The sequence below is a fragment of the Numida meleagris genome, chromosome Z, assembly GCF_002078875.1.
Source record: "Numida meleagris isolate 19003 breed g44 Domestic line chromosome Z, NumMel1.0, whole genome shotgun sequence".
Classification (NCBI taxonomy): domain Eukaryota; kingdom Metazoa; phylum Chordata; class Aves; order Galliformes; family Numididae; genus Numida; species Numida meleagris.
Genome location: NC_034438.1, coordinates 67,796,871 through 67,823,061, shown reverse-complemented (window position 1 = coordinate 67,823,061; position 26,191 = coordinate 67,796,871). Strand labels below are relative to the sequence as shown.

Below are 26,191 nucleotides of genomic sequence, written 5' to 3'. Positions count from 1 at the left end.
GCTTGTTTTTGTGCTTGACAGCTTTTAGAGGTTAACAGCAGTTTTGCCACTTTATTTATTGGGCATAAATAACAGTTGCTGAACGCATTTTATAAAATACTATGTACCAGCCTGGCCTGAATCCAAAGAGATTCTGTGAAGTGCATAAAGCTTTGTAAGCTAAACTCTGTGTAAGACAGGATTGCTTTAAACACTGGGGTTGTCACGATGTCTCATCAATTACAGATCATAAGGTGGTATGGCAGTGTATGTAGCTGAATAAGAGGTATGTAATGGTAAAGTACCATGAACCTATTCAAAAGTCATGCATGTAGGATGTGCGGCTCCCTTCAGTAACTGATATTAAGGTCAGAATCAATGTCTATAGAGTAAGGATTGCAAATCTACCTCTAAAGAAAGCAAGTCGCAGAATCACAGGGTGGGTCCAACCCCAGCTCAAACACGGACACCCAGAGCAGGGTGTGCAGAACTCTGCTGTTCAGGTGCCCAGGTGGCTTTTGGAGGTCTCCGATGAGAAGACTCCACAACCTCTCTGGGCAGCCTGTGCCAGTGCTTCATCATCCATGCAGAAATAAGTGCTTCCTGATGTTCAGAGGGAATCTCCTATGTTTCAGTTTGTGCCCATTGCCTCCCACCTTGTCAGTGGACAATGCTGGAAAGAGCCTGGCACCATTTACAGTGATACTGATAGTGATCACTGATAGTGATAGGATGAGGGGGAATAGTTTTAAACTAAAGGAAGGAAGATTTAGATTAGGTGTCAGGGAAGTTTTTTACTAGAGAGTGGTGAGGTGCTGGCACAGGCTGCCCAGAGAAGTTGTGGATGCCCTGTCCCTGGAGGTGTTCAAGGCCAAGTTGGATGGGATCCTGTGCAATCTGATCTGGTGCTTGATCTAGGGGCTGGCAACACTCTCTGTGGCAGGGCATTTTGAACATGATGATCCTTGAGGTCCCTTCCAACCCAAGCCATTCTATGATTCTATGATTTTCCTTGCACACTTCCTTCAGATATTTATACACATTCATGAGGTTGCCTTTTTTTTCCTCCAGGATGAACTGTCACAGCTCTCTCAACCTTTTCTCATAGGAGAAGTGCTGCAGTCCACCTCTGTTGCTGTTTGTGGGATGCAGTAGTACGTCCAGGTCTCTCTTGTACTGGGGAGCCCCAAACTGGAGCCATCACTCCAGGTGTAGCCTCACCACTGCTAAGTAGAGAGGAAGGATCACCTTCTCCTACTTACTGGCAGTACTATGCCTGATGCAAGCAGTGGATATAAATCTGAGGTGAGTCTGATGTAACTGTAGCATACCAGCCTATAAAATGCAGCCTATGTGGCAGAGGCTTAAAACACTGCAATAAAGGTATACAGACATGTCTGGGCCCTTGGGATGCAATTGATGGTGTAAGAATGTCAGTCTGGAGTGGAAATGCTATACCAGCATGAAGATCTGTTTCAGTTACACTGGGGAAAAATCATTTACTACCGTGTTACCTTGCTTTACCTTCTTTTTCACATTGCAGACCATGCCATCCGAAGGAGCAGATGCAGCCCTTATATCTGTCACATGTCCCTCGATTGTGACAATTACATTTGAGTTTGCAGTCTGACCCATAAAAACCAGGTTTGCATTCTGCAAGAGCATACATTTCCAGTTAGTGTAATGGTACAAGCAAATGCCTTTCCCTAGTTTTCGGTTTTGTCAGTTCTCCAGTAGGGTTAAGTTCCCTTAGTAGGGCTCAGTTTCAAACCATACGTAGTAGCACTCAGTCACCCTCTGAGCATCCACACAACAACTAACATGACAGTGTAGAGCACATTTGTATCTGTGCCTGTCATTTGTAGACTTGATAAGAATATGGAAACTTCTTCAACATCCACATTGTTTCACTTGCACTGTAATGGTGTTCAAAGAGTTCATCAGAATCACAGCGCCACTGAACAAAATAGTACATACTCATATATGAAGATGTGCTTCATGTCTCAGAGAGACTGCAGACTAATTGAAATGGTCAAGGCTAATTATACTTAGTATTGTTTAGAAATGGATATATGAATGACAGTGAATTGCTTAGTGTGACATGTAGAAATCCAGCAGGGCCTTAGCTGTTGCTGGATTTTCAACATCTCAGTGGACCATCAGTTACTTTATAGAACAATTTGAATAGCTTGAAACTTTACTAAATCTTCTGAGGATTTGAAAAGCTCCTCTGAGGTGGATAAATATTATTACCCTTATATCCTTAGATAATGGAAAAACTCCAATATTTTATTGTCCTCTGTTAGATCCCTTCTGTATTTCATAGATGCAGCACAGTAAGGACTTTTCACTGTTATCCATATTTTTGATTCTACCTTTATCACATTCCAGTCCCATCCATCCTGTGGCACATGAACAACCATATGGATCTGGTAGGCAGAACATGTAGTTTTTGCAGCCATAGTTTTCTTTACAGCTCTCTTCACATGTTTTGCCAAATGTATTGGCTCCACAAGCTATTGGAGGAGAAGAAAAGAAAGACCCAAGAGCATTAATTTGTAAAAGAGTGGATGTTTCCAATTATACAGCTTTAGACAACAGAAAACTTGAATTAACATGAGAAACAGCATTTTCACCATTCAGGAACTAGATCTATTAACCTCCATTCAAGCAGCTAAAACAGCTTTCTGCCATTTGAGAATCTATCAGCAAAGCATCCATTGCTTTAGGTATTTGAGTGTAGAGCTGCAGCGATAAATTCTCTTTATAAGCCTTTCTAATATGTAATGGATAAACAGTGCCATGAAAAGAAAATCTTCTTAGAGATCAGTGCATATGAAGCTGCTCAAGGTTTTATTTCTCCACTATGATCTCTACTACACTAGAGTAGTTCAGATGTCAGCTATTCCAGAAGCTTAGCTCTAATACTTACAGCACTGCACTATGGTCAGAATTTTAAGGTACATATTTAGCACTGCACTCACAAGTTGCCTGAGAGATCAGTATGCAATGTGCTCCTCCAGTTTCTCCAGAATCCAAACTAATTGTCACTAATACAGATAACGCACTAATACACGTATGTTTCTGGTATGTCTTGGAGAGACAAATAACCCTGTGAGCAGATGGCAGCTCATTCAGAAGCAGCCTGGGAATCTCTTGTACAGGGCTTCGTTTCCCTGTGCCAGTGTATGTATGTGTGGTAACTCGTAGTCTATCATACATTTGACAGTCAGAGGAACTGGAAACATTTATCTTTCCTGGCAATATCATCTCTACTGTGAGGAGAGAGGGAAAAGTTAAGCTACAAGAACAGCTGCATTAATTCAATCCTACCCAACACTGCACCAGCTGTAAATGCTATATCCGTAAGGAGTCAAACAGGGTTATTACTGAGTGCAAATTAGTAAGTAATCGTTGAAAAGAATATTTGCTTACCTTTCTCACATGTTTTTCCCATAAAACCTGGAGGACAGATGCATTCCCCAGTATCTTCATGACAAATGCCATTGTTCATGCAGGAAGGGCAGTGGGAGCTACAGGAAGGGCCCCACTTCTGAGCTTCACATCCTTTCATGACAAAATATAATGACATATTTGTTGTCTTCTTATTCAATAACCAGTAAATCAGTAGTGACTGTGTGATCCATATGCCACCCTCACAGATGCTGGCCATCTAACCTCATGTAAAATTGTCAGTTTTTTCATTGTGGAAGCACCTGTATTTCTGGAGCAGATCTGTTGCGTAGTACAAAGTAATTTCACATAACATTTTCATAGAACAAACTGAGGAAGTCTTAGTGTTTGAAATCAGATTTTGGTTTGGGAAAGTAAGTTTGGAAGTTAGCAAAGATGTTACATTTAACATTTCTGTTCACGCAGAGCGGGCTATGCCAACAGTAAGCCAGCAGGTGCAGGCTTGGCATCGCTCCCACTGCACTAGCATTTGGCAAGTCATGATTTTATTCTGCACTAGTAGTTTTCTTGATATTAGTTCATTAGACAAAGTTCACCACTGCTATATCTTTGCTGTCTTCAGTGAACTGATGACCTGTTTCTGGGCTAAAAGAAATCAGTTTTTATGTTGGATTAAATGCCTGTCATGATTTTATTTCTCACATCATAATTTAAAAAGATACCAATACCATTAATGGCTACTTAAACAAACTGGTGTAGTTTGTGAAATATCAGTAAGGTATGCTGAAGATTGTTCTAGGATAAATGGAGTTTGGGTTGTGCTTTCCGTAGAGAACAGATACATTTGAAGAAATTTACTTTGTGCTCATATCCACATCTCATATTCACAAGAGACCCCTGCCACTCTTCTTTGTTCAGTCTTATTTGATATTTTAGATATTTGATATTTGAGAAAAGAGCTATTTCCTCTGGCAATAGTTAAGATGAATTGTGCCTAAATCTGCAGATTTTTTCTCTCTCAGCTGCTCAAATCTGTATCAGCTTATCCCAAAGACTGTTAGGAAAACATTTCTTCTGACATAATCAGATGGCAGCCTATGCCAAGAAAGATTTTGGCCCTTATTTGGAAACAGTGTAAGTTTCATATCATATTCATTACAACATTAAACAATTAACCATTAGCACACATTAATGGAACTTACGTCTTACAATAAGCCTTGTGTAAGCAGAAGTAAAGAGGTTTCCTCCTATGTATCTGGCAGAGTAAACACCCGCATCCTGCAGCTGAACTTGGGGATAGGAAACTTCCAGCTCGCCTGGCACCTCGTGCCTGGGCACCGAGTGGATGAAGGAACCTGGAGAAGGAGCACAGCAGGCAGAAGTCATTCATCCTGCACCGCCAGAGAAAGGTTGAGCTGATTGCTGAGAAAGAACAGCTGGGATGAAGTAAGCAGCAAAATGTATTTATTAGTTATTGACTTGCTGACAGCACTTTAGCTGTGCTAGTTGTGCTAGCACTTTAGTTGTGCTAGCAACTGGAGTGGTACAAGTGAAGAGGAAGCTGGATCTTGAGGAGATGCAGTAGGTGAATGGCACAAACAAGTTGGAGTTAAGCACTGCTTTACAAGAATGTAGCTAGGAGTTGTGGTTGGAAGTTTTCCTTTTGTTCCTTGGCCTTTCCTGCAATGAGTGATGGCTCTGCAAGGAGCCTGGTGTAGCTGGGAGGAGTAAAACAGCATACCCGGCCATGCCCTCTGCCATCTCACCAGCTCAAAGACTGACCTCATGGACCAAAGCAGGAAGAGTACAGTACAGCTTTCTCTTTTCTTCCGTGACTTAACATGTTTCTGCCTCTTCTGTGTTTTCTCACCACAGGAGCATGTATATGTTATTCTGTAGTTGGTCATATATGCTCACTAAGTAAGCCGATACCATTTAGTCTTTGCACTACCTAGCAGTCAAATTTCAGGCAACCTTGAAACATAAAACCCTGTTGAGGATCACTGTCAAAACAGCAAGAAGACTTTTAGTCTGGTAAGACATTGACAACACGTAACAATTCTTCAAGAAAGCAGGGCCAAAAAAGGAGCAAAAAATGAAAAAAATGAAAAGGATTCATTCTGAAACTGTGTTTTGTTTGTTTACATGATGTCTTTTGAGTTACAATCTGTGAAAAGTGACGACAGCAAAGTATTGAGAAAGCCTTATGCTAACATAGTTTTGGCAAGGTTCAGCTTTTGTGGCTCATTTTCCATGGCGGTACTTTATGCCAATATCTTAGAGAAATTCTGTTCAGGAGAACAGTTGTGTTTGCTGGATGGCCTTGTGAGAGCCTGCAAGGGGGAAGGGTTACTTAAATGTCTGAAGTGAGAGACAGCAACAGCTAAATTGCCCTTTCTAAAAGGCACCTTTTTTTTTTTTTCCTCCAGCCTGCAAAGAGCAGATCTGAATACTAACTGGGGCTGAGGCTGACTTGCTGCATGCAGAATTCTGCAGTATGCTGACATGTACTTACCTCATCCTTTACTTATGCCCTGTCTCCTGGGTGCTCACTGTAAGCTAGACTCAGCAGACAAAGATGGACCAGAACGTTACATGTGCTTTCCAGAGGTAGAAATTGTTCACATCTAAAGTTATGATTAAATGTGATCAAACTGTGATTTCTAGTAATCTACCTTTTTACAGGAGGTAGACAAAAAACTACACTTATTTCTAAGGCTATGGTGCACTTGAAAAGCTGTAGAAATGCAAATAAAAATGTGATAAATAAGCATGCACGGTGGCACAGAAAACAAATAAAAGCTGAAGTCATACAGGCAAAGATATGAGGGGATAGGGAAAGAAATGAAAAAGGAAAAATGGGAAATAAAGGAAAGGTGTAGATAGGATTTTGCGTTCTGATGGGAGAGAAACGAGTAGATGAATTTCAATATTTAAGTATGACAAATGGTTCCTTTAAGGGACATTGGATGCATGAGGAATTATGCCTGCTCCAGCTTTGCCACAAGGGCATCATCAGCAGTGACTTTAAGGCAGTTATGTGGCAGGTAGCTGAGGACAGAATGAAGAGACAAGAGAAAGGCTAATTACCGTTTTTGTAGATCACTGCATCTTCTTCTTTTGCTGCCATTCTTATGAAGGAAATATTCACGTGTTCTCCCTTGTTTGCCGTAACTGTTAAGGCCACTGGGTGGAATGAAGCTAAGGACAAAATAGGACATAAATTTGAAATAAATTGCAGCAGCTGTCATCTGTACCTGGTGTCTGGGCTGAAAGCTGAGAATGGTTTACAAGCATGACTCCATCTCTGATTCTGATGTTTAAATGTCCTCCTTGCACACACAGGCTATTTAGCATCAACCATCTCATCCCGATATTTGGCAAATACTGAGGACTCACCCATAACCTCAAACAACAGAATGCCACTCGAAACTGAGACATGGAATTTTTTTTTTAAAGGATTTTGGCTGAGTAATTGAAAACACTTCCTAACTAGAAGCTCCAACTGGCTGTGAAATGCTTTCCTAACTTTCCTCATCCCTTGGGACATTTTTAAAGCAGGCTGGATATCAAACTGGAAAATGTATTGTAGAAACGAGCAGACACGCAGCCTGTGTGACTCAGTTCTCCTCTGGTTCAGCTTTCTGATGCAGAATGGTTGAGACAGATCAGGAGATTACAGTCATGTAGGGGCTGGGGGAGACGCAGAAAGACAGCATGGCCTGTGCTGGTGTTCATTCACCACATCATCTATAAATACTGAGAGTGCTAGCCTGCACTGAGAACAAAAGAATAAACTGTATTTAGACCCAGTGTTGTTTTTCCCAAAATAGCCCCATCTGAAAATGTGGCTTAATTTGTAGGAGAAACTTTCTACATGTAGATTAATGGTATGTTTCAATTTTCCAGTGGACTTTTCCACTGGATCTGTATTCAACTTGAATTATTGAATTATACTTTCAACCGTATTTTTTGGTTATCAGGGAAACTGATTTTCCTCCTTAAAGAGAAAAGTACTTTTATGTGTTTGTTTATAGTTCTGATTTAATAAAAAGAAGATAAAGAGAAAAATTTTCACAGAATTTTTCCTTTACTTGTCATTACTCGTGGAAGCATGATTAAAAAGTAACTGAGGAGGGCACAGAAAAATCTCAAGAAATTGTAATTCTTGTGACGAGTTAAATGATCATTTTAATCACAAGTTATTATTTTGAAACAAGTTAGGAGAAGTTAGACATGCTTACTTTCATTTAGCTGGAAAATTTGTAGTATTTTCTGATTTTCTGTTCTGTTTTAACATTGAGTTTTTATGCCATACTGCTACTGACATGTCAGGTGTCAAAAAAACCATTTTTCTGATTTTTTCATAAATCACCTGATTTATGAAATTATTAAACAGTATTAATTTCAGCTCTTTATCTGACTCTTGTACACTTCTTTGTACAGTTCCCAGAGATGTGAAGTGTGGATTTTCTGCCCAGCCTTTTCTCCTGCTTTGAAGCTGCATAGTCTCAGAGCTCCTCCTGTGCATGCTGCTCCTGGGTAAGTTTCCCCTGCACCTTGTTTTTTTCAGATCATGGGAGCCATTTGCTGCTACTGCTTTCCTCGCCTTCCACCTCAGCACTGTTCTAAAGTTTAAGCTCTGACAAATCCGTTTTTTTCAGCTGATTTCAGACAGACTCTTCCTGCATGGTACCTAAAACATGCATGGCACAGTGGGAAAATATCAAGGATCTGCCATGTTAGTAGGTAACATGGTACCTCAGGTACACTGGTATCTCAATCTACATCTCAGAGAATTCTAATGTAGAGTAATGTAGAAAGTTCTCCTTAAAAACAGTAAAATAAAAAACTGAGAGCAGCTCCAACTCACTGTCAGCTCCTGAGCTGGAAGTTATTTGTGAATAACAAATGCATGTTCAACACTGTGATCTATCTAGGAAAGATCAGCAGCTTTCCCAAAGACAAATGGTTCCATACAAATAATCCTAAAAGAGGTATTACTAATTGGTTCAGCAAGATATTAAACTTTTGTATTCCTGTTTTCTTTTCTTTGTATGTTGTTTAGCTTACCCACAAGACTTTTTCTTCACAGTATTGTTGCAATGGAAAAGAACCCACACTCTCTGGTAGGCTCCGTTCCAAAGTATTTTTAGACTGTGACTTGTGTTTCATGATTTCACATCTTGAGTGTGCCAATTCCTTATAGAGACATAATGAACGGAGTTGCAGAGCAAGTGCCATAATGTTCTTTCACTAGTGTTTCCATTATTGTCTGTTTGCCTGCTCTGGAGAGTTTCAGGGGACGGGGGGGAACTCAATCATATATATGAAAATACACATTAATTTGTAGAGAAATTGAACAAATTGTATTTGACTAGATGCAAGGCAAGAGTTCTATTCTATGTATGCATGCTATATTTCCAGTATAATAATTACTCCCCATACATACAAAAAGCATAGTCTGTTCCTTCTTACTGCATGGGTCAATGCTACACGTGTAAACATAATGCTAACACATAAAGAAATGCAGGAGAATGGACTCCTTACTTACACTTTCAGAATGGCACACATACAGAATAAAACAGGAAAATGAACCTGTTATCTTTCCTATTATATGGCAAAAGTGTTCAGTGTATCTGCATATCTGATTACAGGTACATAATAGAGCAGAAGACAATGGGGTGACCGAACTGATTAATACTTAGTGAGTGTTTCAGTAGCTTCTTGGCTTGAAGCTGTAAAACAGTGGCTGGCTTTTCAAAAGTACAGCTCTTTCCTGTGTCTTTTGTATCCGCAGTGGGAAACTGCTCATTTCAACTCTTGCTGAGTTTTTATTGTTGGATAACACTCTCTGTCTTTAGAAAATATTCAGGCAGCAACAGTGAAGGGCAAAAAGTCCTGTTTTCCAACTACAGATGCTTTGCCAAACAGCACAGTCCTTCACTGACCTCTTCTTCCTCTTTCTGTGGACTTAATAGCTTTGAGAATTTCTGTTGTACCTCTTTCTCACCAATCTAGACTCAAATTACACACATTCACTGATGAGTTCTTAGCTCAAAGTCTCTCATTTAAAACTTTTGCAAAGAAAATCCGAGAAACAGATTCAAACCCAGAAAAGATTTGTGGAAGCCTACCTAACACTGATGTGAATGCTGTGTTATTTCTGGTTAGAACTACTTCTCCCACACAGGAAGCTCTCAAAGTTTAGTTACTTCAAGTTCTCTGCTCCTAGGTGTGCAGATACTGGCTGCAAAACACCAACTGATTTAGAGGACCCTCATCCTTCTCATGGAGGTTGCTGCACATGGCAGCTTTAGGTCACTGGTGTTCAGCCAGAGGCACGGTCAAGCTGAAGGTGTTGTTCCCTCCTCCAGAGCTTTCCATGGACTTTCCATGTTATCTTATGTCCTCCTCCCCACTGCTGCCTCCTTTGAAACAACAGCTGTTTGCCCTGCAGAGGTGGTGCACATGCAGAGCTTTCTTAGTAGCTCTCCTGAGCCTTCAAAGAGCACATTTGGTCAGAGATGACACGAGCCAAATAAATAGGCACTTGTCCTGCTCACTTTTCTTGGAACATTTCCATACGTAAAGAAACAAACTAGTTGTTTGGACACTAGTTGTAGCTCATGCAAAAGAAAAGCTTTTTTTCTAAGTAAGTTAGCTGTATAATTCTGGGAGATACTAATAATGATATTTCTTCTTACTAAAACCCAACACAGAAAAACAAAAGTGTCAAGTGTCCGCACAGCCCAGGAGCCATGGTGTGAAGCAAACGTACAGCAAAACAGTAAATTGTGCCAAATTCTGTTGAAATTTTGAAAACAGGATTTGCTGCAGAAAACTGGCCAAAATATTGCTTACATTATTTTTCTGTAGTTTATGGTGATCTCTGTGCTTCAGAATTTGGTCTCTAAAGCTAATGAGGTCGTTTAATGAACAGAGTGCTGGTCCATGGGAATCCACCTTCCCACTATTATCTCCCTGACGTGATTATCGACTGTAGCTTTACAGCCAAACCAAAATTGAAATGTATAGTGGATTTTTGTGAATGATTTTCTTAGATTCGGAGAAACTCCTCTGCAGTTTCTATCCATTGTTGTGCTGTTGTTTTTTTTTTCTATACTGACACAGAATAAGCAAATCAAAATAGGCTGACATGATTTTCCTGGACCATAGGCAGTTATTTTCCAGGCTCAGGCTGCCTATTAAAAAACAAGGATAGCAATGTTTGGCTGTCTAGATCTCAGACCTGTGAAGGAGTCTCATAGTGATGGAGTTTCCATGTGTATTGTTTTGTGGCATCATTGAGGCCATTGCCACCTAACTTCATTCCTAACAGCAGCCAGCTACAGGTAGAGTACCTGTAGACATCTGACTGTCTTCCACCAGGAAATGACTAGCGGCTGGTATCAACCAGTTGTCTCTGCACTCTACAGAAAAAACCATGGAGTTGAGCCCAGTCTATTTTAGCTGACTCCAGGCTGCCTTGCCTGCTCTGGAGCCAATGTTTGTGACCACATCTGTGAAACAGAGATAACTGCTGGCATGCACACAATGACATGCACAAGTCAGTTTTGATCCTTGCACAGTACCTCCCCGTGGCATCTTCATCGTGTGTATCCTTGTCACCTCATCCTTGAGCTTCCCTTCGCAGTAGTATGCTCCAATGGTCTCACTGGCTTTTTCCCTTTTCCACATCACCATCTTGGCTGTGGCTCTCTTTGAGTCTTCACTGACCTCCAGAGGCTCTCGGTGTTGGTTTGTCACATCCTCCTGGTCTCGGTCAATTGTGATAGACTCACGGGAGCGCCACTTCGAAGTGATACAGATAAGTGATGTCTCTGAGTTGCCCACCAGAGGGAATGAATTGATAAGGATGAGGTCCAGCGCTGCTTCCACTTTACCTAGGAGAAAAACAGCAAGCGAAAAAAGATTACATCAGAGTATGTGGCTTGTCAAATCACCAGAGAAGATATTTCACCAGGCTTTCTGTCTGGTTTGGTCTTACACAGCTTTACAGCAAAGTAAAAAACTACAGATTAGGCACAGAGTGCATCCTCAGCAACTTTGCTGATGATACCAAATTGGGTGGAGTGGCTGATGCTCCAGAGAACTGCACTGCCATTGAGAGAGACCTCAACAGGCTGGAGAGATGGGCAGAGAACATCATGAAGTTTAACAAAGATCAGGGTCCTGCATTCGGAAGGAATAACCTCATGCACCAGTACAGGTTGGGGGCTGACCTACTGCAAAGCAGCACTGTGGAGAGGAACCTGGGAGTCCTCATGGACAGTAGGTTGACCATGAGCCAGCAGTGTGCCTTGAGACCAAGAAGGCCAGTGGTATCCTGGAGCGCACTAAAATAATTGTGACCAGCAGGCTGAAGAATGTGATCTTCTCCCTTTACTCTGTGCTGGTGAGGCCACATCTGGAGTGCTGTGTCCCATTGTGGGTTCTCCAGTACAAGAAACACATGGAGATACATGGAGCAAGTCCAGTGGAGGGCTACAAAGATGACAAAGGGGCTAGAGATTCACCTCTGAGGAAAAAAAAAAAAGAGCTGGGCCTGTTTAGCCTATGCTTACAAACGTCTAAAGGCAGGCGTCAAGTGGATGGGGCCAGGCTCTTTTCACTGGTGCCCAGTGACAGAACAAGGGGCAACAGGCACAAACTGGAACATTGCAAATTCCATACAAACATGAAGAAGAACTTTACTCTGAGGGTGACAGAGCATTGGAACAGGCTGCCCAGAGAGGTTTTGGTGACTCCTTCTCTGGAGATAGTCAAACCTGATTGTATGTGATCCTGGGCAACGTGCTCTAAGTGACCCTGCTTCAAGCTGGGGTTGGACTAGATGATCCCAAGCGATCCCTTCCAACCTCAACCATTCTATGATTCTGTGGTTAACTGTTCTGTTATAGTTAGTAGGACTTTAGAATGTACTTAATATGTGAAGAACAGATGGGCTTTGTTATTCTCAGAAGAGGAAATAAGCCTCCTAGACTTGTGTAATTACTTCTTCGAGTTGTTGCAGAAGCCCAAGGAAAGCTTAGCACATTGCTCTGTGGATAGTCAGACATGCACAGCCTTGAGTATGGTGCTTTGCCAGTAGGAGGGCTGGCTGACAGTTTGATTGATAGTTTCTTTTATGTCCTTGACGTGGACTTAATATGTGTGAATTGACATGAGGTGGACATGTCTTTTAGATTCAGTAGTTAGCAGTATTTTTAACACTTGGAATATTTTATCAGCTATTTTACATGTTAGGATTAGTGATTCCATAGCTATTCACATGTTAACCTCTCAAGCCCTTACAGACAGCAGCAGGAACCATGGAACTCAAAGAACTAGTCCATGGCAGAAGCAGAGCTTTTTTCTTTTTTTTCTTTTTTTTTTGTGAGTCTCTTATTAATCAACAGGAATGCAAGTTTATTTTATAAACAGAACCACTAGAAATAGATGGAGCTGGAAGTTCTTTCAGAATGGTCCACATATCTGAATTTAAAAAGTCTCTCACAGAGTGCTACAGATGTAGTTGTTCAAATGTGTGCGGTAGCAGGGAAATCCAGGTCTCCTACAGTCTTTGCAAATAACAGGAATTTCCCTTCATGTTTGTAATCTACAGTAAGAAGAAGGGAAACTAACACTTTTTTTCTAACTGAAGCAAGAAGAATAACTGATTATTTTATTCATCACATCTATTATTTTCCTGCTTTGGATATAACCATACTTTGTGCTTTACAGACAGTCCGAATCTTTAGTGCCATTCTGCTTCCAGGGCTTTCTGTCACTGGAAGAAGTGAGTGCAGCCCTGCAGACAGGAGGCCAGAAGGCCTGTGTGCTTGCTGCAGTCTGCATACATACTGCTGGTGCCCATGGCCAGGGAGAGTGCCTGTCCCTGCTCCCCATGCTGGAGACAGAGGTGTCATGGCAGCTTGGTGATATCACTACGTCCAGCCCAGTGCTGTGCCAGCCCAGGTAGTTCCTGGTCACACCATGGAGAAACAAAACTTTCTCAAGAGGATGCAGCAGCCCTTACAGTAAGTACTGCATAAAGGTGGAGGTCAGTGAAGTCAGTTCATCCTGTTGCTGCAGAAGTACATCCTCCCTCTCTGCTCTGCCCTGGTGAGGCCACATTTAGACTACTGTGTCCAGTTCTGGGCTTCTCAGTTCAAAAAAGACAGAGATCTCCTAGAAGGAGTCCAGTGGAGGGTCACAAAGATGATAAAGGGCCTGGAGAATGTCCTATATGAGGGAAGGCTGAGTGACCTGGGTCTGTTCAGCCTGGGGAAAGGAAGACTGAGGGGGGAGAAGATAAATATTTATAAATGTCTAAAGGGAGGTGGGAGGCAAAGGCATGAGGCCAGGCTCTTCTTGGTGGTTTGTAATGAGCAACAGGACAAGGGGAAATGGCCTAAAACTTGAACATAGGAAGTTCTGTGCTAACATGTGGAAGAAGTTCTTCATGGTGAGGGTGATGGAGCACTGGAACAGGTTGCCCAGAGAGGCTGTGGAGTCTTCTTTTGTGGAGATATTCAAGACCCATCTGGACACCTACCAGTGAGACCTATTGTAGGGTACCTGCTTTAGCAGGGAGGTTGGACTCAATGTTCTCTTGAGGCGCCTTCCAACCCCTGCAGTTCTGTGATTCTTTGATAAAATTAAAGACCTACGAGATAGAAGTGAAGGCCAGACTTGTGCATTCATTTATAGAGCTTTTACTTTAGTTCCTTAACTGAGGAGTGCTTGTGCTCTCACTGTGGGTCCTGTGCATCAGCTATAGGCAGATGTAATTCAAAAGCCACCAGCCTTGAAGGCAGAGAGCTTTGGTTTGTGTGAGCAGGGATCTGACCCATGATCTCGTGTGCCAGGTAGAAATATGCTTAAAACCATAAATTGCATGATACTGGTTTCATGAAACTCAGAATGAAACCTGAATCCAGACTCCATGACTTGCTGTAAGATCAGGAAGGGTGCTACAGGTCAGAACTAAGCTATTTTGACATTTCTGCCTAGCATCTGCAGGGCCCAGAACTGCATCTGCCTTCCCAGTATGGAGGGATGGGCCCAAACTGCCGGAGCCCCTCAGGAGCTGCTTCACATTCAGGGCTGCAGTGTCATTTCTCTGTTTCCAGCGTTTTTCTGTTCCTCAGTTTCCAACACACAGAATCACAGGGATTGGAAGGGACTTCTGGCAATCATCCAGTCCAACCCCCCTGCTAAAGCAGGTTGCCTACTGTAGGTTACATGGGAAAGTGTCCAGATTGAAAGGTGAAAATAGTAACTCTTCTTTCTCAGCATCTCAACCTCTCAGTATGCTGAAAAAAAGTAGTAGGAGAATCTGAGTTTTGAGGACTTGTTTTTGTGTTACCTTTGGTCCCTGTATATGATATAGCAAAGCAATATCAGATTCAAGGCATTTGCTGCATAATTGTCTTTTTCTCTGGAATTATACAAATCGTGTAAATTGAAGTATAGAACAACCATGTCACCAGCCTATTGCTCATCTATACACATGATTATTCCTGAGGAATACAAACCCAGCCACCAGTGGATGGATAGTCTTCTGGTGAATTGTCCTAAGCACAGGTGTCTTGTCATATCAGACACTGCAGAGCAACCCAAACTCGTGCATGACACTGACAGAACACAGGCGGAATTTCACATCTTTCTAGAGTTTTCTCTGGACAACCTTTCTGTGTCTAAAAGGGAGTAAGCATAAGCACTGAATCATTCCCCAGACACGATCTGTCAGATAAAGTTTCATAGCCAAGGTATGTTGCAAGCAGAAATTAAAATATGTCCAGCTGAGTTTTTCACTAAGAACAAACTAGGCTGTAATGTACCTCAAAAAACAGCACTCTAGCAGCATGTCTAACTGAGGGCGTTTCACTTGTGAACTCAAGGATCTGGCAGCACTGGCCTTTTGAAGACAGCCGCAGGCCTCAGAGGTGACAGGAAGGCTTTCTTTGACTCCACTGGGAGTTACTGATTATGGAAAAACAAAAAAAAAAAACAATCAGAAAAGTGTAAAATCTACATATGCTTTATGCTTTGCGTTTCCTACAGTGTATCTTCTTGGCAGTGCATGTTGGGCTAACACAACTGTCCTTGCTGAGAATGGATTTTCGTTACCCGGTGGTGCAAAACAGGCAGGTCCCACCCTTGGTATTAATGAAGACTTTGAACATGCAAGGACCAATTAAGGACAACAGGATTTGACTCTTTGAGAAAAGAACAACAAATAGAGACAGGAAACAGCCTGTCCCTGTGTCAGTGACAATACTCTGTGTTTCCTTGGAAAAGTCCTTTGACTCCTGCCACAGTCCTTGAGGGACTGATCTTATCAGGAAGGCAATTTGCTGTGTGTGCAAGTAGATTTTCAAAAGATAGAGCACTTGCAGAAGGCTGATGTTGAAAATGGGAGAGGGTTCCTTGCCTGATATTCCTGACACATGCTCATTGTTGCACAGGGCTTTGTTTCCTCCTGGCACAGAGAAAATGACATCCTCTAAATGGCGTCCTCTAAACCTATAAGTTTAAATCATAGCGCGTCCACTGAAACCCATACAGCAAAGCACGTGCAGTTAGGTGTTTAGGCCCACCCTTAACTACAGGACAGTGCTCTCCCTCATGTTAAACATTATCAGGCGGTGCTGAGCTGGAAAGCACTAGTGAGACTTTCCCCCTGGTCTTTCACAGCTTCTCTGGTACATGCTCCTCCAGATAAAGCACACCATACAGAGGATAAGTGAGTACCATGCTATATCTGCAACCCTTGTGTGTTCTTATGCCCTGACCAAATGTAATTTGTTCAGCCACACAGTCACCATGTTTTCAGTGCTGTGTTGCACCAGTAAAATTCAGTTCAGAAGTTGCTTGAATAAATATGGTTTTGTTTTAGAGCAAACCTAACTTGCTAAATCCTCTGCAGCTAAGATTTTTCATTGTATCTCGTTTTGGACTCAGCTGTTCACCTGTATCCTCCTTGATTTTATATATCTGTATAAAGCACACATAAAACTACAAAAACATAATAAATCTATTTAGGAATACAAATGGCAATAATTTCAGCAATAAAAAAATATGGTGTTTGAATAACTGCTAGTGAAGTACTGAATAAATTACATTGAAATTTATTTATTAACTAATGTTCCAATTCAGAAAGTAATCAAGATTGAAATAATACACTGAAACATGAAGAAGTTAGCAAAAAAGAACCAATCCATGTATCTCCTCTCCCTTAAAAAAAAGAAAGAAGGAAAGAAGGAAAGACAGAAAGAAGGATCACAATCATTAATGTTGGAAAGACCTCCAGGAACATCAAACCCAACAATCAACCCATTCCCACCATGTCCACTAAATCATATATGTCCGTGCCACAGCTACGTGTAAGAAGGAAAGAAAAAAAGATAAGAAAAAGAAGAAGGAAAAAGAGGAAAAAGAAAAGAAAAAGAGGAAAAGAAAAAGAAGAGTACTCCTCATGCTGTACTAAAGCTAGCCAGAAACTGTCCCAAAACATTAGCTCTTTGCAGATGATTTTCATGCGGAAAATAGAAAATAAGGCACACCAGAATCTAGCAACCTTTACTTCCTGCCTTTTTTTTTTTTCAGTGCACTCGGTATTTCTCTTACAAATCTTGGTTATTTTTGTTCATTATCTGAAAAAGTAAACAATTTGAGGTGGGTGGAGTGGCTTTGAAATCATATATTCACTTCATGAACTCAGTAGTCTCTTGATATCCTGGAAACTTCATCTGGGATGCAAAGACAGCAGCAGGTTGAGTAACTTCTCGCAGTGAGTCAAATTCTCCTGACAGCTCCGTCCTCAACAGGAAAACAGTGCTGAGATTATCGTTAACCCAAATAGATTAAGAGCATCTGCCACCTGCCAGCAGCACCAGGGTAAAGAAGAGATGCAGAATAAAAAACCAAAAAGTCAAGTTTGCCAGTAATACATCTTTGTTGTCCATGGAATGAATCTTACTACTTGTATCACGTGGATACTAGCAGGTGGCTCTGGGATGCTTTATAGCTCAATCAATACAACTCACCCTTAGAAATAGGGCATTATTTTGGGATTGAAGACATTGTGAAGTGAAGAAGAGACAAAAAACTAGTGACAGAACAGAATTTTGCTACTTGCTAGTAGTGGGAAGACCTGAGTCCAAGTGTGAGAAATACAATAGCCTGCCAAACTACTAAAGCTGATGTTTTCTTGTGGGCCCTTGGGTACATCTGGAGAAGATGAAGAAAATGCAGCTGCCCTCTTGGAAAGGGAAGCAAAATTGTTTCCATTATATCCAGTTGTTTCATAACCTATCAGAGCAATCCTTTAGGATGAGAGTGATTAAGAAATATTGGTGCAACATAGTTTGCTGTTTCCAAGTTGAAAGTGCCTAAATGTTTGTGTGTAGAGTAACTAAAACGTACAAAGAAGAAGAAAGTTTTCTCATGACTTCTAGAGGCATGGTTTGCCATAAGCAATTAAAGCAGAAAAAAGAAGTGTCAGCAGGAACTGCTTGAGCAACCAGCTGACAGTGTGCTAGGTAATGCTGAAAAAGGATGAAGAATGTGGAAAAACTGGAGAAGAGCAGGCCTGCGGCTCAGATAAATCTAGCTAGATTTGCATCCAGCCAAATATGGGTACTACCACAGGGAAAGTAGTTGCAGGCAAGAATCAGTTTGTCCATAACAACTGCTGCTTTGTGAGGCTGCTGTGTATACTGTGCATGTATGTGGTTTGCGTGCATGCACTAAGATGACATACACAAAATAACACATGCAATCAATTCATCTTCACAGGATGTATCAGAGCATATAGCATGCAGAAGGTTCACGGTTTCTGGAAGTGTCTGTAGGCTTTGGCTGCTGGATATACATACTCTGTTCTTGTACAGTAGTCTACCCTCAAGCTGCTGCTTACTGATCTTTCTGAGTAGGGAATTTTTCGGGTGCTGAGTACACTTTATGATTCAGGATGCTAACAGCCCTGTGCAGTGGCAGGTCAGGAATGAACAGCTAGAAAAAAATGCAAGAGAAAATCATCAGCCATATCAGAAGTGTGGTTGGAACTGCATTGTCTGGAACAACTTCTTGTGCTCCAAAATGGGAAATTAACTGTGCCACCTCATTGGTCAGGCTGACATGATGCAGAAAGTATAAAAGTAACCAACGAGCAAAAAACTGGCCTCGAAGTAAGAAAGTTGAAGTGTATTATTCTTGAATAATGGGTATCTGTCTTTCAAAAGTCCTTTCCAAATTTAGAAAACACCTGTTATTCTTGAGCCCTAAAATTCCTTGTTTTTCCTAGTGGTGAGGTAGAAAATGAATTTTGTTTAGGCTTGTTGCTACTTTATGATATGAAACTTGGTTAATGTTACTAGTTCATATTCTTAGTCTGCATGTTATCTGGAGAACAGTCATCAGGTCTACACCCTAAAAAAGCAATCAGCACTTTAAACTCTCCACAGGAAAGCCTCCGTTTCAGACATATGCTATTTCCTTTCTGTGAGTCTCCTGCTGTGGAACAGCGTGCTCAATAAGATCTTCCCACTAGCACAGGGTAGCACCTTCAGAGGATAGTCCTCCACTGAAGTTTCTTTAAACACATTTAATTCTCATCCCTCAGATTCCAGGTGTGTCACACAAGTACAGCAGAAGGGGCTTGCAAGGAATTCTCCCAGAATCAGTTCTTCTGAGATGGACAGCTCAGCATGGGAAAGGACTCCGCATCCTCCCTAGTGAGCTCAGTAACACACGGTATGCGCTCCCCCATGTAACATATTCCCTTGCATCATGGTGGTGGGAGCTGGCCATGGAGCTGTACATCCATCTCACAGAAGTGGTGGATGCATCCATTTCTGGTATATTTGATCTGTGCCTACACAACACCCTCCACACCACAGTAACTGCTGTGGAAATCTACGTTAAAGAGACAGGTCTCGGCCAAGCACACTCAAGTGTGCATGATCAATAACAGCAAGCTTTCCATACAAGGAGTTCTCAGTGTGGACATATTAAGGACCAGCTCTACAGTCAGTATAGAATCATAGAATCATAGAATTGCTCAGGTTGGAAAAGACCTTCAAGGTCATCAAGTCCAACCACAACCTAACCATACTACCCTAACTCTAACAACCCACCGCTAAATCATGTCCCTGAGCACCACATCCAAATGATTTTTAAACACATTCAGGGATGGTGACTCCACCACCTCCCTGGGGAGCCTGTTCCAGTGCTTAGCAACCCCTTCTGTACGGAAGTTTTTCCTGGTATCCAACCTAAACCTCCCTTGGCACAACTTGAGGCTATTTCCCCTTGTCCTGTCACCTGTCACCAGTGAGAAGAGACCAGCCCTGCTCTCATTGCAATCACCTTTCAGGTATTTGAAGAGAGCAATAAGGTCTCCCCTCAGCCTCCTCTTTCCCAGACTAACAGCCCCAGTTCCTTTAGTCGCTCCTCATAGGGCATTTTCTCCAAGCCCTTCACAAGCCTTGTTGCCCTTCTTTGGACCTGCTCCAGTATCTCTGACATCTGTGCTCCATTTTCTCCACCAAAATCAAATTAAATTTATATGAGATCAGAGCAGCTCAGCAAAATATTTCAGATTCTTCTTTTCTTTTCTTCTGGAAATGAAACTACAGCAAAAAAATCCAACTTAATTATGATATCCAAACAATGTAATACATACATGTATAAACTATCTAAAGCAAGAGCACATGTTAACATTGTTGGATGATTTCATTTCACCCTTTTAGATGCTATTCCCTTGTGTCTGTTGCAATCCCTCTCCACTCCTGACTGCTCCCAGCTGCTGGGAAGGCCTTTGAGCACACAGGCTTGCTGAGAGATACTCTGCCTCTCACTGGAGCTGATCCAGGAACATAGCAAAAGCAAACTCTAGGGATGAAAAGATACAACTGAAGAGAATCAGCCCCCTTCCGTGACTCCACGTAGAGTAGGTGCACAGAGCTGCCTGAAGCTGTTTTTGGCTTCTAGATTCAGAGTTAGGGGGCAGTGATTTACTTCTTTTCTGAAAGAGTGGTCAGGTGCTGGAATGGGCTGCCCAGGGAGGTGGTTGGGTCACCGTCCCTGGAGGTGTTCAAGAAACATTTAGATGTAGCGTTGAGAGACATGGTTTAGTGGGGTTATTGGTGGTAGGTGGATGGTTGGACTGGATGATCTTGTAGGTCTTTTCCAACCGAGCTATAATTCTATGATTCTATTATGTAGGTCACTGCTGGAACTTTTTTCTTTGCAAACCTACAGCCAGCAATGTCAAGAAAAAAGATCAGCTCTCCTTTCTCCCAAGATTAGATGCACCCATTTTGTAACCAATGACAGTCTTACTGGACCTGTACAGAGATAAAAGGTGTCAGCAGGTCACAGAGGTTCATTAGTAATAACTGTGACAGGACTATCACTTCTGGAGTCAATGAAGGTAAGAGTCTAAATTCTGTCTAAATTTTGGGCTCCTGATAAAGATAACAGGATCCTCTGCATAAATGATATGTGTGGCAGGCAGGTGCAATTCCTGGGTTTTACAAATCAAATACATTTAAGGAGTGAGAACCCTTCTTCAGTTTCCCCTGCAATTCACATTAGAAAGTGATTTGGTGACTGAAATATCCTGCATCAGTCTAATGTCTACTCAGAGTAACTCTGAAATTCCTGAGATAAAAATTTCAGACATGGTTTGTGTCCACTGAGCTGTCAGAGGCTCTGAAGGACAGCACAGTGAGTCTGTGGTTGAAGTTCAGGTGCTTTCATTCTGACAGCCATATGTCTGAAGATACTCACACAAGCCTGGTGCTTCCTTTAGTTATGGAAAGAACATGTTTGCAGGCATTTGGAGAAAGTCTATGATAAGTTGAATGAGAAAATGTAGGTTTTCCATATGTTAAGTCAAGCTTCAGACAGAAGAAACAAATCTTGAAACAAAATTGCTAGAACTTTCTGTTCTGTGACCAGAAATTATCGTCTCCTTGTAGTTCTGAAGAGCATACGCTATCATAAATCTGCATGTGTGAATTTGGCAATGTATATTAAAAGCTGCTTTACTTTCTAAGCAAGTAAATGAGTCTTATAATAATGATGACATTCATAATTATATGCATATAACAACACCTGCTAATCCTTAAGAAACCTTAGTCACCTACAGGGATTGAACATAGCTTATACCAAGTTCCACTGCACTGTTAGTTTCACTGCTATCCTTTCTTAAAAGACTTATGTAACCTTGTTAGCCTTTTACCATATACGGATCCTGAAACAAAACCACTCCCCAAAATAAGAAATCCAGTATTTTTAGCAACCTTCTGGATTTAACATTACTGGTAGCGTAGAGCTGTAGCACTGAAGATTCTATCTGGGAGAACACAGAGAATTGACAATGTATTTGTTTCCTGCCAGAAATACTCAATGAAATGTGCTTGAAACTTGTTCTGATTGTTGCTCACTGCCTCAAATCTCTTACTAGTGGTGGCCATCTTGCTAAAGCAGCACTCACACACCATTGCTTTTGACAGCTAGCCCACTGCGAGAAGCCAACAGCAAACATCCTGACCATCTGAGGATGTGGTCAGCGTCCTCAGCAAGAGACAAACTGTGACATTTGTTCCTTGTTGTGGAATAGGTGGGCATGGAATAGGAAAGTGTGTTGTGGAATAGGTGAGCATTTCTGTGGCGTGCACTCAGCAGAGGCTGTGCTGCAGCGCTGGGACTTGAAGGCCTGCTCCAGCACGACATTGATTCTACACAGCATTGGCCAAGAGAAGAACAGGTGTTAATGTCCAGCTGAGTTTCAAGAATCTGCCCTTGCTAGACCTGTCTCAGTTTAACTGAAAACTAGTGGGAAGCAAGCAGTGACTCTGCAGACACTGTGGAAGCAGGTACTGAACATGACCGTCCAAATCAAGTCTTCAGCTCTGTCTGCTAATGGGGTAACTCTGTTAACGTTAGGAAATAAACGAAAGGCCATTCCTTGCAGCTGGAGCCTCACAAAGGCCGGCCCAGGGCAGCCCACACCGCTGGGAGAAGGCCGCAGCGCCTCTGCTGCTGGGGAGCGTCTGCCCGCCTTCCTGAGCTCCGCCTGCGGTATCTGGAGGAAAGCGGACTCACATTGTCGTCCCGCGCTCGCCCCAGGAAACATGATATCATTCTCAAACAAAAGCGGGAAAGCTGACAGATCTATCAAGATGGGTGTGACTGCGATACACACCTAACTGGCTAGCCCCTGTGGAAAAGGCTGTGATGGGCGGCTCGTCGTGCCCCACGGCCTGCACTGCCCATCTGTGTTGCTAATCTGCAGAGCCATGTTTTTGCATCTCTGTGTGTGTGCTCATGACTTAATGAAAATTACTTGCTTTCTGTAGCAAGGAGGTGTGTGCAGCCATTAGAGAAACAGGAGGAAAAACGGAGAGAGCTGGATGAACTGGGCTTTCTTTCCCGCTCCATCCATAATGGCTGCAGCACCAGTACCTCCTCAGAGTCACGAGCTGTGGTTGTGGTTAGATCAGTGTGCAGCACAGCAGTTGTGAAACACAAGCCAGAGAATAGGAATTGGCAAACAATACACAGCCTGCTGCAGCAATGGCTACAGAAGAATACTCACAAACACACATTCAAAAGATTTTAAACACTTTTTTTTTTTTTGCCTGTATTAACCTCTTGCCTTTTCTAGGTGCCAAATTAATTAAAAATTCAGAAACATCTCAAACAAACTAGTTCATAATTTTACTTACCTATTAACATGCTGCTAGTTGTGAAGGTGTAAAATTATACAGTGAGTTACACTGCAATGAGGACTTCTGCCTTTTCATGCTACTTTCTGGTTTTCATTGTAGCTCTCAATGTGCTGTTTTACAGCATCTTACTTTTTTACTTGGAGATGGACTGGAAGGACCTATGTGTATCTTTACATCTTAAGGGGTGAGCTAAGAGCTGTTGTATTTCTGTTTTACAGATTTCCCCTCACAGATTTCCTTGAAGAAACTCTCTGGAATATCAAAATATGGGTGGAGATAGTAACACCTAAATGTTGAGCAACTGGGAGCAGCTCAGGAAGGGGCAGGCTTCCTCAGGTCTCTGCCTTTGATGGCTTCAGCAACACATCTCTAACACTAGTGTTCCAGGTACTACAAGCTAGATCTGCATTATTTTGCATAATTTTACTGTATACCTTTCTGCAGATGTGTCTCGTGCTGAGCTGCTGACTTGTTAACTAATTACATTTGCTGATAATACTGAATTGTTCTTCAGCTGTACTTAAAGTGCTATTAATTAGTCTTACACAACATGGGTATTTCCAGCCTTTTTGTCCACTGACTTCCATCTAGGTTCCAGCTGCAGAATCTTGACGAAAATCTTGTCTAAAATCTAACACTGGAATACCTGAAAGCACCAACATTTCCTACTGCACAGCTAGCTCACGAAGTAAGCCACAGAAAGAGTCAGCATCTAGTTTGCAGCATGTGTGTGCATCAACGAGTGACTTCAGTGTTTAGGAAGAGGCAGCGGCAGATTGTGAATGCAGAGCACGCTCCCCAGTATCTTGCTGCCAGCCCTCCTCCCCTCGCCTGCTGTGGGAACACCTCACAGAGATAAGTGATTGCACTGGAGCAAACATGGGTAATCAATCAATAAAGTGCTTCCCAGGGCGAGGAGTGGGGAGTCGTGTGTTTTGCCCACCCCCTGCATGGGAAGCAAGAAGGGTGTGACAGGTTAGCTGTAGATATTAAAGCAAAAGCTTACCTGAAATAATCAGGCTGAATCCATAGAGAACCAGAGGTGCCAAAAGGTCCATGCTTTCCAAAATATATCCATCCAGTTCTTACAGCAGCTCATGGAGTATCCTTCCCCTGGTCAAAATTTTACCAGTGGTTCCCCTCTGGCATGCTGGGCTGCAGCGTGTTTACAAGGCGCGGGCAAGAAACTGCAGCAACAGAGCAGGCTGGAACAGTCTCATTGCTGTCTGAGTACAGGGAGTTTAAGTTCCTTTTTCCTGTTTCCTTTGTAGATTAGGATGGGAAAGGCAGGATCTTAAAGGCATTTTTTATATCAGCGGGACTACAGGGCAGTGCAAGCCCTGTCCATCCAGCAGTACATCAAAACAGTTATCAGGAGCTGCTGCAGGAGCAGAGGACAGCGGCTGGCCGCAGCCAGCAAAACAGGAACAGCGATGGCATCCCCCGGCAGGCGGGTAGCGTGAGCAGAAAGTCCCCCACTCAGGTCCCCTAGGTGGAAAGTGTCAGCCCTCCTCACTGTGCAGCTCTGCTGATTTCTCAGAGTGCTGTCACCTCCTCGATTTCATTGTCAATTCACGGAGAAGCTGCTGATGGCCAAGCATCCCAACACCCAGCAATAAAAGCACGAAGCAAACCCTAACAAGCAACCAGTTGAATCCAGCACGGACCAGTGCCAGCCACAATTCAGCCAACTACTCCGTTACTTGGTGTGCTTCACTGAAAACTATTTTTCTCTACATCTGACTATTGAAAACAGACTGAAAACTTGTTACAGTAATAAATCCCACCAGAGTTCTTATGACTTCAGCAAATGCCACTTCACTCTGGGGGGCCTCAAAATTCAGAAGTAAACATGAAGAAAAAATACAAATAAAACCACAAAAGCTGAGTAGAATTAATGAAGTACATGGAGGGACAGCACTCAGATAAATTAACTTAATTTCAAATGAAGGGTGATCATATTCACCAGCTGACTAAATATAACCCATGACAGTATAGCATTTGAAAGCCCTGTAGCTCTGCCAAGATGCTAACACCCAGAATGACTTTTACACAAGTATGGAAAAACAAATTTTCAGCATCATTTTGGAAATGGAGTGTAGGTTCATCCTACCTTGTTTTATTTTCCTTAAGAAGACATTATGGTCTGCAGTTGCTGCAGATTTTACAAGAGAAGTTCTTGGCACCCAAGATCTAGTGCCATCTGGACAGCAGGGTATCACCCACAGAAGATTCAGGGCATTAAACCAAAGTTTAAAGTTGTTCCTCAAAACTCCCTCAAAAATAAAACCAAAACTAATCCATGTAGGAGGTCAGACTGGCTGCAAAAACAGAGTAAAGTCTGCGCGCTATTAAAAATCCATTTAAAAGTTTAAAGGAGGCAGAACATGAGGTGTTTCCTAGGTGTGGTTCCTCTGCACACATGTGTATTTTGTCCACACTTGATTTTTGAGAACATTTTCTTCCTCTATTAGACTCAAAAAGGACGTGATTATTCACTGAGTATTATCACGGTTCCCACCTGGTGGGTATCTCTGCTCCATTGCTCACTTAACCTGCTTCTTATTTGGCCTTTCCTCAGTTTTTTTGTTTTTTTTTTTTTAATTGCTGAGAGGTGAGGGGTCAACCAACATTAGTCAAGACTATACATCTGTACATCTCCAGACTGTCATTCTGAATGTAGTGGATTTTCGGATTTTCTTTCTTTTTTTTTATGTCTCCATTTGTAATGCACCTAGATGGAAGACAATGCTTGTGGTCTGTTGCTGATATCAATTTTGCAGTATGTATAAATAGCTGGGTCAGCTATGGTGTAAATGCACTTTTTTTTTGAATAATTATCTTGTGCCTACTGGCCATTTAATCTCCTGCAGTGATGTAGCTAGCTCTAGGATAACAGCAACCAGCCCAGATATGCAATACTTCACATATGCAAGAAGAATGCAAAGCCTTGCTGAAGCTGGAAGAGAAGAAAGGTCTAGTTATCTGAGTCAGAGTTTGACTGGGATACCAGCTTTAGCTGGTTCATGTGTTTGTTTGTTTTGGTT

General features: G+C 42.1%; 1 protein-coding gene across 2 annotated transcripts in view; it reads right to left on the bottom strand.

The window, feature by feature from the left end:
• TEK (TEK receptor tyrosine kinase) overlaps positions 1–24,597 on the bottom strand; it is a 38,464-nt gene extending 13,867 nt beyond the window's left edge. The window contains exons 1-8 of one of the 2 annotated variants that reach the window (XM_021381600.1): positions 24,151–24,595; positions 15,243–15,384; positions 10,989–11,300; positions 6,484–6,594; positions 4,596–4,748; positions 3,415–3,546; positions 2,355–2,495; positions 1,504–1,632 (exon numbers count right to left, since the gene is read on the bottom strand). In XM_021381600.1, the coding sequence (XP_021237275.1) occupies positions 1,504–1,632; positions 2,355–2,495; positions 3,415–3,546; positions 4,596–4,748; positions 6,484–6,594; positions 10,989–11,100 (778 nt within the window). In that variant the 5' untranslated portion in view covers positions 11,101–11,300; positions 15,243–15,384; positions 24,151–24,595. Of the gene's footprint in view, positions 1–1,503; positions 1,633–2,354; positions 2,496–3,414; positions 3,547–4,595; positions 4,749–6,483; positions 6,595–10,988; positions 11,301–15,242; positions 15,385–24,150 lie in introns of both variants that reach the window. The other variant, XM_021381599.1, reaches the window with a different exon arrangement.